This window comes from Gracilinanus agilis, chromosome 1 (genome assembly GCF_016433145.1).
Source record: "Gracilinanus agilis isolate LMUSP501 chromosome 1, AgileGrace, whole genome shotgun sequence".
NCBI classification, from domain to species: Eukaryota; Metazoa; Chordata; class Mammalia; order Didelphimorphia; family Didelphidae; genus Gracilinanus; species Gracilinanus agilis.
The window spans coordinates 238440219-238458173 of NC_058130.1; the positions used below are offsets into that span (position 1 = coordinate 238440219).

The window sequence follows — 17955 nt, forward strand, 5'->3', positions numbered from 1 at the left end:
ATAATTTATTAACACATTGCCTTCCCTGATTCCCCTATAGTACTGCCATTGCCACTCTAAGGTTTTCCTCTGATCAGGCAGGCTACCTAATGATGGCCTAAAACAGCAGCAGCTTCATTTATGACTTGTAATATAGGAATAATATTGCCATGTTTTCTTGGGGCAACCTGCCAATTGCCCTGGTTGGAATGTTGACCGTGGCATGAGCCATAGGGCAAGTACCAACTGGCAGTTGGACCCAGGGTATATAAAGCCTTGAAGATCCAGGGCTGGGTTCTGTTCTTTTCCCTGCTTCTCTTCTCACCTTCACCTTGGGGAACCAGGTGGTCAAGAGAGGTGGAACGTGGGATCTTAGTTTTCCTAAGCCAGGCAGGTTTCAAAGATCTTTACTGACCAAATAGGAACATCAATCAGATATACCAATTGTACCCTATCAAGAGATTGTTTTATAATTACCATCTAGAGATCATTATATTCCTGGCCCAGGGCTGGTCCCTTGGGACAGCTAAAGATCATAGCAAGGAGTTCATCAACATCCTGAACTTAGATCTAGGAGGCAGTGTTAGATTAGTTTCATAGTTTCCTAACCCACTCTCCAATCCCTTTTCCCTAATCAACTTATTCAATAAATCCTTAATTTAATTTATGAACTAGTGTCTCCTACCTTCAACTTAGATCTAAGTAGACTGCTGTTCAAGATTCTAAGAGGGAGACAGAGTAACTCCATTACTGTTTAGACAGGAAACACCATACATCTCTTCCTGTCTAATCTCACTTGCAACCAATAGTTACTTCCTCAACCAGGTCAGAGGCTGAAGGGAAACCATCTTAAAGGGGTTTGTTTAGTCCTTTACCAAGGGGATTTACATCAATCCCTTGGCTGGCTTAGGCACTGGGTACTTGTCATTCCTACATCCAGTACCTTCAGTAAACAGCTTGTGATTAAGCCACATTAGCTACCTGACTCCTTTACAGCTTTACCAACCTCCATTACAGATTTGGTCATAAACCCTCATTACATTTATGACCTCATTTTTCCACATGCATAGGAAAGTAATGGCAATGCAACTGTGTCCCAGAACTGGAAGAGGGAAGAGAAAAAGATGAGGACAAGAGAAGATATGATTTCTGACCAGACTGTTAACAAAAACTACTTCACATTCTATTTATTCTTGAAATCAGACTCTTACCTCGCAGATGCTTCCAAGTCTCATATTGTTTACTGGACTTGTATAGGAGTTTCTTGGACTTGATTGGCCCATCTCCCAAATAAGGCTCAGAACTAATGTTGACAGTAACAAAGTTATGACCGGCTTCCACCACCTTCGGTGCATTCAGAGGCTCTGGGGGAACTAAATAGGGTGACAATAGTCAGATTGACTCTCACAGTTAGGTATTTTGGTTTTGTAGGCTTTTTAGTTTTGAAAGTTATAATGAAGGAGCTGGCCCAGAAGTCCAGGAGTCAAGTCTCTTTTTGACATATAATAAATGTAAGAAAACTTCTCAGTGCTCTAGAAAACTTCAAGACTGAAAATTGCGGAGTAGGCATCAACTTGCATTTGTAGAAGGAGTTTCTTTACCTTTACATGGGATTTTCTTATAGCAAGTGACATCACGGTTCTAGCTACTACCTTTATTTTATTTTATTTTATTTTTAAAACCCTTACTTTCTGTCTTGGAGTCAATACTGGGTATTGCCTCCAAGGCAGAAGAGTGGTAAAGGTAGGCAATGGGGGTCAACTGACTTGCCCAGGGTCACACAGCTGGGAAGTGTCTGAGGCTACATTTGAACCTAGGACCTCCTGTCTCTAGGCCTGGCTCTCAATCCACTGAGCTACCCAGCTGCCCCCCTTATTTTATTTTTTAAACAAAATATCTTGGGAATATTTATAGTGTTCAGAAAACTTGTGCTTTTCCAGAAACAGGCAGAAGGCTATTTTAGAATTATGCCCTACATCAACCCTTTTGTGTTCCTGTGATATCTAGTCTTGCATTTTTTTTGGAGGGGGGGGATTTTATTTATTTAATTAATTTAGAATGTTTTTCCATGGTTACAGAATTCATGTTCTTTCCCTCCCCTCCTGCCACCCCCCTCCCATAGCCAACGTGCAATTCCACTGGGTTTTACATGTGTCATTGATGAAGACCTATTTCCATATTGTTGATATTTGCACTGGGGTGATCGTTTGGAGTCTATATCCCCAATCATTTCCCCATCAACCCATGTGATCATAGTCTTGCATTTTCTAAAGAATTTTAAAATATGTGTTAATTGGTTTTGAGTCTTCTTCCTGTGTTCATATTATCTAACACATCTATTTCTCTCCTTTCCTCCATTTATAAAATGAAAGTGAAGGGAATTTACCAAGGTTTCAGATTGTCACCTATGAATTAAAATCAGGCTTAAGACATTCAAATTTGGGTCAGGTCTGTTCCATGTGGTAACTATGCAGATAAACAGCAGGTATGTACAAGTGATTGACTGGCTTATTTTCTCTAAATAGAGAAATAATAAAGTCTAAATGACTAATAAAGTCATAATGGTCATGTTGACCTTTCTCCAGTGATTGCTTTGGTCTCGTGACCAAAAACATCTAGTTGTTTTAAACTGAGGTTCTTTTACTTCATGAGTGGTTATTAACAATGATTAAGATCTGCAAGGTTTGAATTTCATGTGCTACTAAATGGACTAAAGGCTTCCTTACATCTATTGGCCACTAGATGCCTACCTCCATTAGTTTTTTTCAGAGTTTCTTCTTAGGAAGATAAAAATTTACCTAAAGTTATTAAGTGACTTGGTATTTCAAAGAGAATAATTTTTCTCAGGGTATATGCTCCTTCCCTTGACAAAAACCAGACCATAATCTTGCCAGATTGTAGAAGATGGTTTCATGACTTGGAATGGACTCTAAAATTCAGCTCTGGGTAACCAACTTCTGACTTCTCAGAACTTAACTGGCTGGTCATTGGAAGAAAGCCACAGTCCATGGGTCAGACCCATTCTCACACCTTTTCTTGCTTGGAGTAGGATTTGCCTGAGAGTTTCACTGCCATAACCCAGTTCACTCACATACCATTCTGAAACATCATAGTAGGGATTTAATGGAGGAATCTGTGATTATCTATATAGGCTATTCAAAGCTAAATTTGGAAGCTCTGGGTTTAGATCCTAATTCTTACACTTATTACCTACTTAACTTTGGATGAGTCATATAATCTCTTGAGGCCTGTTTCCTGGCCTTAAAAAAAATAAGGGAGTTAACTAGATGACTCTTATTTATCTTCCAGATTTAAATCTATGACCCTGAAATTCTATTATTCATACTACATATGACCTTTGTAATCCTAAAATCATATTTTCCAAGAATCACCTCGCTAAGGGCCTGAGGCAAGGTTTGAACACATGTCTTCCTGATGCCAAGCCCAATGCTCTATATGCTGAGCCATACGTGCCATTGATAAATCATACGTGGTACTTTGTCAAGGAGAATAAAATCCTGGATCTAGCAATTGTTTTTTTTTAACTTATTACTGTTTACTCATCAAAGACTGTGGTCCTCAAGGACTTAGATAAGATGATTTGTCTTCACACTATTTCCTCTTTTCCTGGCAATTGCACAAAATGAGAAATTACTTTGACCCTGTGAACTTTCTACTGAATAAAATTGATAGGGGGCTCTTAAAACACTCAAAAGAACATTAAGAGTTCTAGGATGATGTTGACTCTTATTCTCTTGGCAACAAAATTAAGATTCATCCACCCTAATGTAGTCCTTGACCTTAAAAAGAAAAAAAAAGTAACTATGAATGCAAAAAAGTAACTATGAATGCAAATCCTCTATTCCACTATGGAATGAATTCTGAATTTGTCCCAAAGACCTTTTAACACATAATAACTTAGGCTAGATGTATGTCATGTTGGCATCTCAGTGTTCTTATATACAAAATGAAAGAGTTCAATGATATCTTAGTTCCCTTCTAACTCTCATCTACTTAGATTACCTACAGTCTCCTCACCCCTACCTAACATATATACATATATATGTATATTCATTTAAAATATTTTGATCTGTCCTTCAAGAGAAAAATCCAGGCATTCCTAGCATAGCACAGTAGCTACCAAAATTTTCTGAATTTCTGCAGTTATCTTTGTTACTTGAACAACATGGGCATGATGAATGGTTGCCTAGTTAGGGCTTATACAAAAAAGATTTTCCAAATTTGTTAAAAATAATAATAGTTAAGAAGTCACAACATCTTCACGTGATAAAGCAAGACACTGTGAAACATAACAAGTATCCACCTTTATGCCTAATGGGTAAAAATTCAAAGTTTGGTACTCTGGAAAACAATAAAGCTATCACAACATGAAATGTTCTCTGTGCATGTCTCCCTCTCCCCCACTCTGGCGCAGATTAAAACTTTGTGTTAGTACATTTCCAGTACTTCAACTAGACCAAGGGTTCTTAACCCATTTGTGTATCATGGAACCCTTAGTGAAACCTATGGAATTCCTTCTCAGAATAATGTGTTTAAATGTATAAAACAAAATATAAAAAATTACAGAGAAAGACAATTATAATTGAAATGGTTATCAAATTCCCTCCCCAAAAAAACCAAGTTCATAGACCCTATGCTATTAAGAACCCCTAAACTAGATACCATGTGGTCTGAGGAAGATGTATGTTGCCTCAAGAAGAGCTTACCTTTAACAGAAATGTTAAAAGATTTTTCCACCATTCCAGCCACTGTGTTCACACTACAAACCCAAACACCTGAATCAGGAGGTAGAATCCTATGGATGCTGAATTCAGCTTCTGATCGATTATTTCGTACAAAGGATTTAGGCTGAAATTGAGCACACCCAAGAAAATTAAGACATGCAAACATGGTCAGTATCACAAGAGAATACACATCTATAACCTTCTTTTCTTACTCATTAAGAGGAATTTTTGGTAACCTTTGATACTTGCCAGTGTTAGAAATGGTCAGTGGAAAGACAACTTTTCTTTCTAGCGAAGGAGATCTACCATAAAAGGCCTTTTTAAATTAGGCATTGTTGGAAGTGAAGCTCTACCACTGAGATAGAGAACAAAGATGAATGTCACTGTAAGGACAAAATTTCGCTCCTAGATTGGAACAATATTGCCTGGTGATACTCAGAAAGTCTTCTCTACTAAACTGGAGAACTCAAAAAATGGACTTTCAGTCCATTGTTTGTGGGAGAAAACAAGGTTGAGTGACAAGAGTATTTGTCTCTCAGCATTCAAAAAACCTGAGTTCAAACTCAGAATCCACTACCACCACTTTCTAGCCATATTTCCTTATATAAATCACCTAGTCTTTCTGAGGCTCAGTTTCCTCATATATAAAATGAGAATAATACATTTACTATCTATTTTACTGACTTATTGTGAGAAATGTACTTTATAAACTGAAAAGACCTTACTAAAGAACTATTAGACTTTGCATAATCATCAAGAGTTTACAAATGAATCAAAAAAACTTCATTTTCATATACAGACAGTATATGTATTTATAAAATATATATTTTCCTTGAAAGTAGAAGCCATTTCATTTTTCTTTTTATATACATTTCCTAAAACTAGAAAACAGTATGGATTAAATAAAAGCTTGCTGCTTAACTGATTGACTGAATAAAAATGTGTCACCAACTATCTAATTATTTGCTCATATTGTTCTGTGGCAGAAATAAAAGGAGGGTCTAGGGATTTGGGTATAAAGATAATACAACCATATAGAGTAGCACCATAGTTAGGTAACATCGTACCAGCCACTACTCCCATCCTAATAGCAAACTTGAGATTGGGGAAGCTTGGTTTATATTCTTTATTCTTCTTATATTTATTTATATTCTTTATTGGTTTATATTCTTTATATTCTTCAGCCCTTTAGCTTTGTGTGTCTAAAGCAAGTACCTCCACTCCTATTATGACTTCAAGGTAGAAGCAACTATAATCCCAACCAATTTATAGGCCATTCTGCAGATCAGGAACAAGGAAGATCTTATATGTTCCTCTGTTTAAATTTTACTTTTCAATCTGTTGAGACCTGCAGTTATTAAAACAACTGCTTTAGCCTTAAGAATATTGTTTCACTAATGTGGCTAGTTGTTGTACCTCACATGTTAATGACATTCTACAAAAGAACTGGAAACAAAGTAGATGCCCATCAACTGCTAGATGCTAAATAAACTGTGGGGCTTGAATATTATTGTATATTATTGGGCTGTAGAAAATGAGAAATATGATTCAGACAGAGAAATATGAAAAGACATAAACTGATACAAAGTAATGGAGAGTCAGTAATGCAACCTACACAATGGCTACAACAATATTAATGGAAAGAACAACTTCAAAACAGATAAATGCGAATGTTGTAAAATTATAAAGAACAAGCTTAGATCCAAAGAATAGTAATAAGAAAACACCTCCCTGAACGTTTTTGCATTTGGGGAAGAGGGAAAGCGAAGAATATTGTGAATAATGTCAGGTAGTGTTGCCTGATTTTGTTTCCCTCTTTTCCCCCTTTTTCTTTAAAACATTTTTTGTTGTTATAATAGACGGTCTTCTGAGAGAGGTAGGGGAGTGAAATATTGGGGAAAGCTAGGCATTGAAAAAAACAAGATATAAAAAATCTATTTTAACATAATGTTCCCTAGGATGGCTAGCACAAAAAAAAACCTTCAATAATGTTAGATGACAACAATAATAATGATAGTTATATCTTACTTGCAAAACAGTTCCATCTGGTTTCACCAGGGTCATTTCTTCAGCATCAGGCAGTGGATGACCAGAGGCTTTGCATATAGGATTAAATTTGCCACTGTTTACTTCCATGTGGTCTGGTAAATCTATTTGAGGAGTCACTCTTGAAGGACCTGAAGGCAAAGGGAAGCTGTTGTGGAGCTTGGTTTTAGGATAATATCTGGCATAATAGCTGGCATAAATGAAGCAAGTAGAATATAAATTACTCAAGGGCAGAGACTATTTCAATTTTGCATAATCTACTTTGATCAGTAAGCGTGGCTTCTTAAAGACAATTCTTCTATAGTATGGTGATGAAACACTGTCTCCCTTCCAGACAAAAATCCACATGACTCAATCATAACACAATGTTCTCTGTTAACATATTTTTTGTGTAAGTTCATGCAGATAACAACCACTAAGCGTCTTTTGAGAATTCTCTTGAATCTTAACCATTTCATAGGCATCATCAGGCGGTAAGGTTACATTTGTTAAACCCGATGATGTATAAATATCATCAGCCTTGACTGATGAAGTGGTGTCTGCTTATTCCTAAAATATCTCTGTAAGTTTTGGACCTGTTTTTTACATGACCTAACACGTAACATCAATCCTTTTCTTCTTTTTTTTTTCCTCTGTAGTTGCCTTATGGTGATAGGCCCTCTATTTTGTTAATATTACATAGAGTTTTGTTAAGGTACCTCTCAAGACTGTTATGGCCCACTATATAGTTATCAAGATGTTAACATGCAAAGATCGGTGTTGCATAGGTCAGTCAGTCAATAGATATTTATTAGCAGCTACTTATTATGTGCTAGGCATTGTGCTAAGTGCTAAGGATACCAAAATCAGTCAAAAGACATTCCTGCTCTCAAGGAGATCTCAGTATAATGAGATTTTATTATGCTTCACCTACCAAGCCAGACCAAGAGAGAATATGCATTGGAAAAGTTGTCACTAGGCTCTGTACTCTCTAGACCCATGAATATTCATCTTCACCCTAGACATTTTCTACCCATTTGCTTTCTATTTCTTGCTGAGAATTGTAATTAAATCACCATTTCCATTGTCTTTGCAAAGGTAGTTTTAATGGACTGCCCCCATTGTTCCATTTACCATCTTTGTCACTTCCCAGAGAAAACTTCCTTCCCTAGTTACCACTCTCATTTAAGAGTTATCTCTTCCATTGGAATCTAAGTCTCTTGAGGAAAGGGATGGTCTATCTCCATGCTTAGCACCCATTGTTTAGCACATAGTAGTTACTCAATAAATATTTTTCATTCATTCTTCAAATTCAGCTTTGATTTCAGAAGGAAAATATCTGAACATATTCAACCACAACCTTCTCTTTGATATCTTTCTACTCAGATGGGGTATTTGTAGGTATGTCTTTTATCCGTTGGTTTATTGTACTCTTCAGATTCAAGTTTAAAGTCTTCAGTGTATCTTTCCTTGGCATATTTTTAAGAATCTACAAAGCCTTTTTGAATTCAAATGTTATTGTTATTTTTTGGTTAGGACCTGTGACTTCATCTGTGAAGAGAACTCTTAGCATTAAAAGTCCTTGCACAAAAGCAGGATAATATTTTATCTGTGATTTGTAGGTTTAGAGACCTAAGGCATTGAGAAGCTAAGTAACTTGTCTAGAATCACACAGATAGTATTATGTCAGAGGGAGAATTTGAATATAAGTCATGGCTATCTATCCATTACATCATGTTGCCCCTCTCTTGTATTATAGAGCTTTAGGAAACCAAGTGTCAACAGTGCAGAATTTGGCATCCTTGGAAATGTTCCAACACTAAGTAGAATTAAAGAGTATATTTATACCCCAAAGGTGAAATTATCCTAATTCTGTGATTTTGTTTCAGACTTAGGATATGGTGTTGCTAAAGGGTGGTGGGCAGGATGGAAATGACTATCTTCTCTATTTCTATTTGGATCATCATTAGTCTTTCATCATTCAGATTCACAACCTCAAAGTCAACATTGAATCTTCACTATCCTTTGCCTTGCATATCTCACCAATTGCCAAGACTTAATATCTTTCACATCTGTCTCCTTCTATCCACTCACACAGTCACTGCCCTAGCTCAGACTCCACCATCCTTTATCTGAACTATTGCCATAGTTGCTTATTTGGTCTCACTGCCTCATCTCTCCCATCTATCCTCTACAAAGTTGCCAAAGTGATAGTCCTAAATAATAGGTCTGACTGTCACTTCCCTATTAAAAGACAAAACAAAACTCCAAGGGCTCCCTATTGCCCCTCAGTCAATATGAAAACTCCTTTGTTTGAATTTAAAAGCCTTTTGTAATATTGCTCCAATCTACCTTTCTAGACTTCATATTATTCCTTCTCAAGTGCTCTCCATCTCATCCAAACTGACTTACTTGTTAATCTCCATATGGGCTGTTCCATGTCTAGGGTGCTCTAACCTCCTTACCTCTCCCTTCTAGAATCACTGGCTCTCTTTGAGACTCAACTCAGATGGCACCTTCTACATGACATTTTAGCTAATCCTGTGTCCCCCCCCATCCCCACCACAGGCACACACTTTTATGCTTTCCTGCCCCTATCCCTGCAAAATTCCTTTTTTATTTACTTTGTATTTACTATTGCATATCTTGTATTCCATTCTTCTCTACCGCCTAGTAGAATGAACTCCTAGTAGTTCAAAAGTTTTAATTTTTTTTTTTTTGGTATGCCTAGCACTTAGTTCAATGTTTGACACTACAAGTCCTTTACTAATATTTTTTTAGAACAGAATTGAGAGCTTCTTGAGGGAAATAACCATCTTTTGTCTTGTTTTGTATGCCCAGTGGCTGGCATATAGTAGGAATTTAATAAATGTTTATTGATGGACTGATATGATTTTACATGAATTACATAAGCATTTTAGTGAGTAGTGGAGAGGAGTCCTACAAACTTTTCTAAGCTAAAGATAATCATAATTTATTAACATTAGTCACCATTTGTTCCATAAAGACAGAAATTTGTAAAAACAATTTATCTGTAGATTTAAGGAAAACTTAGATTTAAGCGGGTCCTACTAGGGGAAAAACAAATGACAAAGTCACTCAAAGAATTGAGAGCAAATAAATAACTTGGGTCAATAAAGGGTCATTTCATTCCTTCTCGCTATTATATCTTATTCTCTCATTTGTAACAATGGGTGATATTAGGAGGGTGGAACTTTGGGGAAAATCAGACTTATTAGAATTCTCTGGGGTCTTTGACTGGATGCTCAATTGATTTGCTTCCCTAAACACTAAATTTCCTATCTGGGAGCTCTGAAGGGAATAGGATAGATGATTATATAAGGTCTGACTGTCTAATTGGAGTGCTATGAGGCACCTTCCCTACCTGCAATGATGAAGAAGCAGCAGAAGGAGCTTCAGATTTCTTTTGCCCCTTGGACAGCAAAGTTATATCAGCAAAATTTAATGATTTTGTCACCCTGGAAAAAGGCTCTTGATTACAGTGTTACCTTGCTTTACCTTCTTTTTCACATTGTAGACCGTGCCTGTTAGGAGGACACAGGCATCCTTTGAATCGATCACACGTTCCCCCATTGGTGCACTTACACCTTATTTTACAGTCTGGGCCATAAAAGTCAGGTTGACAAGCTGTAAACATAGTCATTGAAGAAGAAACTGTTACTAATGAAACAAATGGAGAAAACCAAGATTCTCTGGTGTGTGTTCGTAAAATGTCCAAAATGTTCTGCACTTGGCTTAAAGGATATGATTGCTTTCACTTCCACTTAAAATACAAAACAAAAACCTTTTTTTTAGTGAGTAGTGGCAAGGAGGCTTACAATTTAAATATGAATTGGAAGAGTTTTCTAGAAAGTCTTTGACTTAGTTTGATTCTAAATAAGTATAATCGCACTTATGTGGTGGGATGTATAATTTACTCTACTAAAGTCTTACTCTTATGCCCCATCATATGAACATGATTCAGAATTCAATAAGTCTAAGCCAATGGGTCACAAGATCTATGGAGTCCCCCAAGTTAAAAAGGCTTTGGCTAACAGGTCTGGCAATGAAATTTATAGCTGACACATGAGATCAACTAGAGCTAAGCATAAATCTGAGTAGCAGCAAAAAATTGTCCATTTGGTGATTTGGTTTGGGGGAGATAGTGGCTATAGCAATTCAGTAAATCTATTGGCATAAAAATGGGTTGTCAGCAGTACCAGCTTAAGGAATACCTTCACAGAGAAAATCACAGATCTTTTGAAAAAAAACAACAGTACAGTTTGTAGTTCATAGCTGGATAAATCATATGAGTTTAGAGACTACACATATTATATAGTAGGAGTTAAGGAAAATTCATAGTCTATTCAGTGCTCAATGAATACTAATGATTGACTAACTACGGTTTAAAAAGAATAAAGACATTTCTAAAAGCACTTTCACCAAAAATTTTTCAAAAGTGAGCCTTCTTTTATAGCTATGATTTCTAAATTAGATAATTAGATATGGGTGAACTAATAATGATTTTGCTTTTGGTGAATATTACTTTGAACTTAAAGCCTTTTTGTTGTTCCCAAAGACATTCTTGACTTTCCCAAGATTTTTTCCTCCAGTGTCACAAACAATTGCAGTGGTTGTATATACTGAATTGTTTGAGTTATGAACAATTAGTGGAAAGTTGCTAGCAAGCAGTAGGGGGGTGAAATGTTTATTTCCCACATACTGGAGCCAGATACCCTTCTCCTAACCCTAGTTACATTGAAAGCTACTAGGAATACTGTAGTTCTCCAGGTGAAAAATAAGGACTTAATGATATGACATTCACCTTAGGATCATTTTTTCAGGTAGAAGGTGTTTTTCCAAGTACTCAGAGACTTTTATTTGACCTAGTTTGTGTGCCTTGTGAGGTGTCTTCATATTACACTACTGTTTGAAAGTTGCTGAGAAGCTCTGAAGGACAACTGTGCCACATTAATCAGGAGACAACATTTTTGAAAAAGAGAGGATTAAGAGGTGGCAGATCTGAAACTTGCAAAGGGCAACTGGGGCTTTGCCTAGGGGTGCCAAAATGTGGAGAATGATACCAACATTTGTTCTCTTTCATCAGGTAGAAACAACTGAGCTTAACAGATTGTTATAAAAATTAGTTAAAATAGGAACCTATTTGTTAGCGTGTTCCTTCTCCATGGTGTCCATAGCCTGGTGTGAGTATCTGTCCTACCATCCAGCCCTGCCAAATTCCCTCCCATAGTGGCCTCCACAAAAACAGTTTCTCCTTCCATCTACCCAGGATATCCCAGGATCTCTTTTCTCCATGGAATCCCATGTCCCAAAGTTGTAGATGTCTTTACCTACTCCCATCTCACCCCCTTCAACTTAATTTGTTTAAAAAGTTGCTTAGAGGGTTCTTGCCTGGAGATGATATTAGAGTACTTGTGCAGGGCATCAGAATTAAATACAATGGATAGAGAAATAATCAAAGTCAGAGAATTACACTTCAAATTCCTCAGAAACTGATTTCTCATCCCATCTTCAAATCCCCATTAAATCTATTACATAGCTAGGAGAAAAAACTAATTCAAACCCATGCTCAAGCAAAGAATGAATAAATTAAGTGCTACCATGCTTTTGACCTTGAAATCTATTAAAGTAACCCTCTGATTCCCTCTGGACTCCTTTATGTAGGGATATTATTTGGGTCATACCTTCATTGCACTGTAGACCCTTCCAGCCAGTGGCACAGGAACAGCCATAAGGGTCCGGGAGGCAGAACATGAATGATTTGCATCCATCTGGTCCACTACATCTCTCTTTGCAGGTTCTGCCAAACATATGCTCTTCACACGCTTTGGAAAAAGAAAGAACTCCTTCAGACTCAGAGGCAAGCTCTCAAAAGGCACTATTACAGGCACTATTAAATGTGGTGACAGAAATAGCTCATATCAGCTCTTAAACAGAGACTGAAAAAGAAGTAAACAAGTCCAATTTTATAGCACGAAAATCAGAGCACAGAAATGTTCATATCAACAGAACCCCCCCAAATTACTTACATGGCTAGCTTCTACAAATGGTAATTTTCTGTCTTTTCTTAGAGGCAATGAATTTTATGCACTGTAAATATGCATATCTTATGTGTCAGGAAAATAATGGGTTTTTTAACTTACCCTTTTCACATGTCTTCCCCATAAATCCAGGAGGGCAAACACATTCTCCAGTATCTTCATGACAGATGCCCTTGTTTGCACAAGCGATACAGGAACTTCGACATTCAGGTCCCCACTTTTCAGCTTCACACCCTTGGATTCCAAAACAGGCTAATGGTTACTAAGACTCTGGTGGATTATCAGGCAGACGGCTGTGTTTGCTCTTATGGTGTACTTTACAAAATACTTTGCTCAAACAAAGCTTTGAGATGGGCCACCTCATATAAAATATTGATTTTTTAATTTTTAAAATATCATTAATATTAATTTATAGATGCAGAACTGAGCTTCAGAAAGAAGTGTTTTTTTCCAGAGCTACACATCCAAACAGCACTGGAACCAGGGCTTGAACCAAGTCTTCTGACTACAAGGCCAGGGTCCTTTCTACCACACCAAGAAATGTCTCTGATATCCTGTGCTCTAATTCAGAATTTTGTATTCCAAGAAGGGAGGGTGACTTTAGAACACTTTCCATTCCAACTCCTTGAGGGGAATTTACAGACACTAATTCATTCTTTCAGTCCCTACTTTCAGTTGAAGTAGCTACAGTGACATTCATCTCATTTCTCAGAAGGGAAAAAATCCATCCATAATGAATAATCATTCATATCACTTTGTCATTTATGAGACATTTCCCTCCCAATAACACTATGGAATAAGTAGTACAAGTATTATTATATCATTTTCATAGAAAATAAAATTGAAGCACATATAGAATAAGTGGATATTGTTTTTCATTAACTAATATAATAATAAACACTTCACAAGTATATAATATTTTGGGGTTTATAAAACATATCATGCATTTTGTCTCATATGAGATCTCGTATAGAAACAATATGGCAGAGTGAATAAAGACTTGGTCTTGATACTGGGAAGACCTAGATTCAAGTCTTACCTTTAACACATATTAGATATGTATTGCTGGGCAAATCACTTAGCATCCCAAATGCTAAAGTCAACTTTCTAATTTTCTAAAAATTAGATTATAATTTAGAATTAAATTTAATTCAATAAAATTAAGTATAATTTAAAATTAAATTATTATTTTTAGAGAAGGGGTAGACATATTGGTAGAGGGAATTCTCTTACCTGGTAGTTCCCTATACCAATGAAATTAGAAATTTAGTCCTTATGCCTAGCCTTTCTCATATGAACCTTATGACTCTGAGTTAGGTACTATTATTATCCCTATTTTCCAGATTAAAAGAAAAAAGAGGCAGCTTATAAAAGAAGTGATTTATCACTGTAAGAAATGATGGACAATTTGATCACACACCAAAAAAACCTGTAAAGACTTATCTGAAGTGACTCAAAAGTGAAGTGAGCAGAACCAGGAGAACATTGTAAGCAGTAATAGCAATAAAGTGTGATGATCAACTATGAATCACTCAACTGTTATCAGCAGTGCAAGAATTGACTGAGAACAACTCCAACAACTCTTGATGAAAAGGCTTCCACAGAAGGAACTGATGGAGTCTGAATTTAGATTGAAGCATACCATTCTTCTCTTTATTTCCTTCATGAATTTTTCTTTAGAGTAAATGATACATATCTTCTTTCATAATATGATGAAGATACACATGTACAACAATGTCATATTATCTGCTATCTTGGAGAGGAGTGGTGGGAAAGGAGAGAATCCAGATCATAAAGTGTCAGAAAACAATTATTAAAAATTGAATCGATATGTAAGCTGAGGGAAAAACAAACAAAATCAAGCAAATTTGTCCAGGATCACATAGCTAGTAAATTTCTGAGGCGAGTTTAGAACCTAGGTCTCCTTAAATCCTTCTTAAATCCTAGTCCAACACTATCCATTTTACAATATTGCTTCTCAGCAGTAAACCTATTTAAAGGTTCTAGATCTCTTATTTTTCTCTAGATATTTCATGATTTATAGGTTGAGAAAAAAAAAGTTTTATTCTCATGTACTCTACTACTGAGTACAGTCTAGTAAGTCTAAAAGACTCTGAAGGTTTCTGCTAAAATGAGGCTTGCATGACCAGTTAAAGAGTCAATATTTTTGTCCATGGCTATTCATTCTTAGAGTAGTAGGACTGGCCTTTTGCCCAAAGTTGACAAAATCCCTGGCCAAGAATGTTATTAAATTTAGACAGAATTCATTATTATCACAGTTCACTCTAAAATAATCAGGAAGACTGTCAGTATAGCACCATGTCTTATAGTTTACCACTTAGCCAGACCCCAAATGTCTGAGAACAAATACTTTATCTGAATATAGAGAAAGGGACCAATTCTGCCCAATTTATTAGTAACTGTTCAGAAGCTTCACTGCAGTTGATTTACTCCGTCAAACAAAAGCTTCTGGATTTGTGACACTTTGTTTTCGCCCCAACCACAAAGGGCTATTTTATAAGAGGAATTTATCGGATAAAGGGCTACAAAGGGGCAGAATCACAGAATCTTATTGTTGGATGGGACCTCAGAGGGCATCAAGGTCAACCTATATCAGAAGTAGAATCCCTTTTGCAACATATATGACAAGTAGTTATCCAACCATTGCTGGATGAGCTCCAGTCATAAGCAGGGCAGAGGGGAGTGTAGGTGTTATCTCCTGAGAAACTCCATTATACATTTGAAACAGCAAGGTAGCACTGCAGATAGAATACCCATCCTGAAGTCAGGAAAACCTGAGTTCAAATCCAGCCTCAGATACTATCTAGCTATGTGACTTTGGGCAAGTCACTTAACCCCTGCCTCAGTTTCCTTGTCTGTAGAACGAGAATAGTAATAACACCTACCTCCCAGGGTTGCAGTAATGATCAAATGAATCGATTGCTGTAATGTGCTTCATACTCAAGTCCCCTGACTCTAAATCTTATACTTTAAATGTTTTGTTCTGACCTCTTTCCTGAGATCCATACCCATGTCCATAGTCATCAACAGGACATTTCCACCTAAGATATCCATAGCATTCTAAATTCAATATGTCCAAAAGCAACCTTACTATCTTTCCCTTAAATCTTCTTTTATTTCTTGCTTAACAATTTCTGTGGAGGTTCCATCTTCCTTGTCTCCTCTCTTTGTAGCCTTAGAGTTTTCTTTGACTCTTCTCTCTCAGTGACTTCCTAAGGAAGCCCATTATGCTTTTGAATATCTCTGTGTGCACTTAGCTATCAGGTCCTATTGATCCCACTTCTCAAACAGATTTTATATCTATTTCCTCCTCTTTTTTTCCACTACCACTATTCCACTACCTCAGGTCTCCGGATTACCCTTCCAGACTATTGCAATAGCTTCCTAACAGGCCTTCAAGTTTCCTCTCTCTGAGCCTCCAAGGTATCCTTCATACCACTGCCAGACTTGCCTCCTTCATGAATAAATCTGACTATGTCACTCCTAAATTCAAAGTCCATCAATGACTCCCTAGTGCTTACTAAGTAACGTTCACATTCTTTTGCCTAGAATGTGAAGCCCTCTATCCTCTGTAGTTCTCCTCACCCAGCTTCATCTTATACTATGCCTTTACATCTGTTTTATGTTCTAATCACACTGGATTACTTACTATCTCTCATATCCTCCATATTTTCTTCTCTGCTTCTTCTCACAGTTCCCTATATCTTGAATACCTTTTTCCTCTCTTCTATCCTTTAAATCCTAATCCCCATTCATCCTTCTCTGGGAAATCTTCACTACTCCCCCACCCCCCCACATAAAGAGCAATCTTTTATGTGCCAGGCAGCGTGCTAAATAAATGATTTCAAATATTTCATTTGATGCTCACAACAAGCCTCCAAAATAGATATTATTATTATCCCCATTTTACAGTTGAGAAAACAAGTGAAAAGAGATTATGTAACTTGCATGGGGTCCCACAACTAGGAAGTTAGATATGAACTCAGGGCTTCCTGATTCTAGGTCAAACACTCTATTCACTGTGTCACCTAGCTACTTCAAAGTATTTCATTTCTACCAGTTATATACTTAACATATATTATTTTACACTAGAGTTATGTGCGCCCCAGCCAAGTTATTTATCCTTTTTGACCCTCAGTTCCTTCATCTATGAAATGGAAATAATAACAGTACCTACTTCATAGGGATTTTTTAAACTTCAAATGAAATATTTGCAAAACTTTTAAAGTGCAACAGAAATGTTAGCTATTATTTTTTATTTGTCACAGCCTCCGTATTAGACTGTGAATTCCATGAGGAAGTTATTATTCCTTATCTATACATTGTATCCCCAACCCCACCTAGTACAGTAGTACTCTACATGTAGCAGTTATTAAATACATGTTTTTGTATTGTTCAATTGATATAAAGTAAAGCTGGAGTTGAAGCTCTGCTTTTTTACTTACTCCTCTATCACCTATCAACCTGACCTGAACTATAGTCTTAACTTATAAAAATGGGACTGTTGGGATTAAGCTTTTTAAAAAATATACATTTTGAAATTTATTTTGTTAAATATTTCCCAATTACATGTAAGAACATTAATTTTAAAAAATTTTGGAGTTCCAAATTCTCTCCTTCTCTTCCTTCTCCCACCCCTTGAGAAGACAAGATTATATATGTGAAGCCAAGAAAAATGTATTTCCATATTAATCATGCTGCAAAAGAAAACATATGTATGTACATCCCAAGAAAATTCTAGATTAAAAGGCATGCTTCAATATGCACTCAGAATTCATTGATTGATTCCTGTCTTTGGAGATGGATAGCATTTTTTATCATTGGTCCTTTGGAATGGTCTTGGACCATTGTCTTGATTAGAGTAGCTAAGTCTTTCATAGTTGATCATCATTACAATATTTTCATTACTGTGTACAATGTTCTTTTGGTTCTGATCACTTAATATCAAATCATAAGTCATTTAGGGGGCTAATGGAATAGTGAAGAGTTGTTAGGGTGACATCATAGGGAAAAGTGAAAGAATGATTATAGAACATAGGATAAACTGGTGATAAGTAGCAATTTTTTCTCCTCCAGCCAAGTAGGAATTATATCTCTCCCAATCATATTAAAATCCTTTTGGT

General features: G+C 36.5%; 1 protein-coding gene across 1 annotated transcript in view; it reads right to left on the reverse strand.

Moving 5' to 3' along the window:
* Positions 1-17955, reverse strand: part of TEK (TEK receptor tyrosine kinase) — a 118819-nt gene that overhangs the window by 50080 nt on the left and 50784 nt on the right. The window contains exons 5-10 of the mRNA XM_044660604.1: positions 12914-13045; positions 12455-12595; positions 10269-10397; positions 6753-6901; positions 4707-4848; positions 1191-1352 (exon numbers count right to left, since the gene is read on the reverse strand). Coding sequence (XP_044516539.1) covers positions 1191-1352; positions 4707-4848; positions 6753-6901; positions 10269-10397; positions 12455-12595; positions 12914-13045 — 855 coding nt within the window. The remainder of the gene's footprint in view (positions 1-1190; positions 1353-4706; positions 4849-6752; positions 6902-10268; positions 10398-12454; positions 12596-12913; positions 13046-17955) is intronic.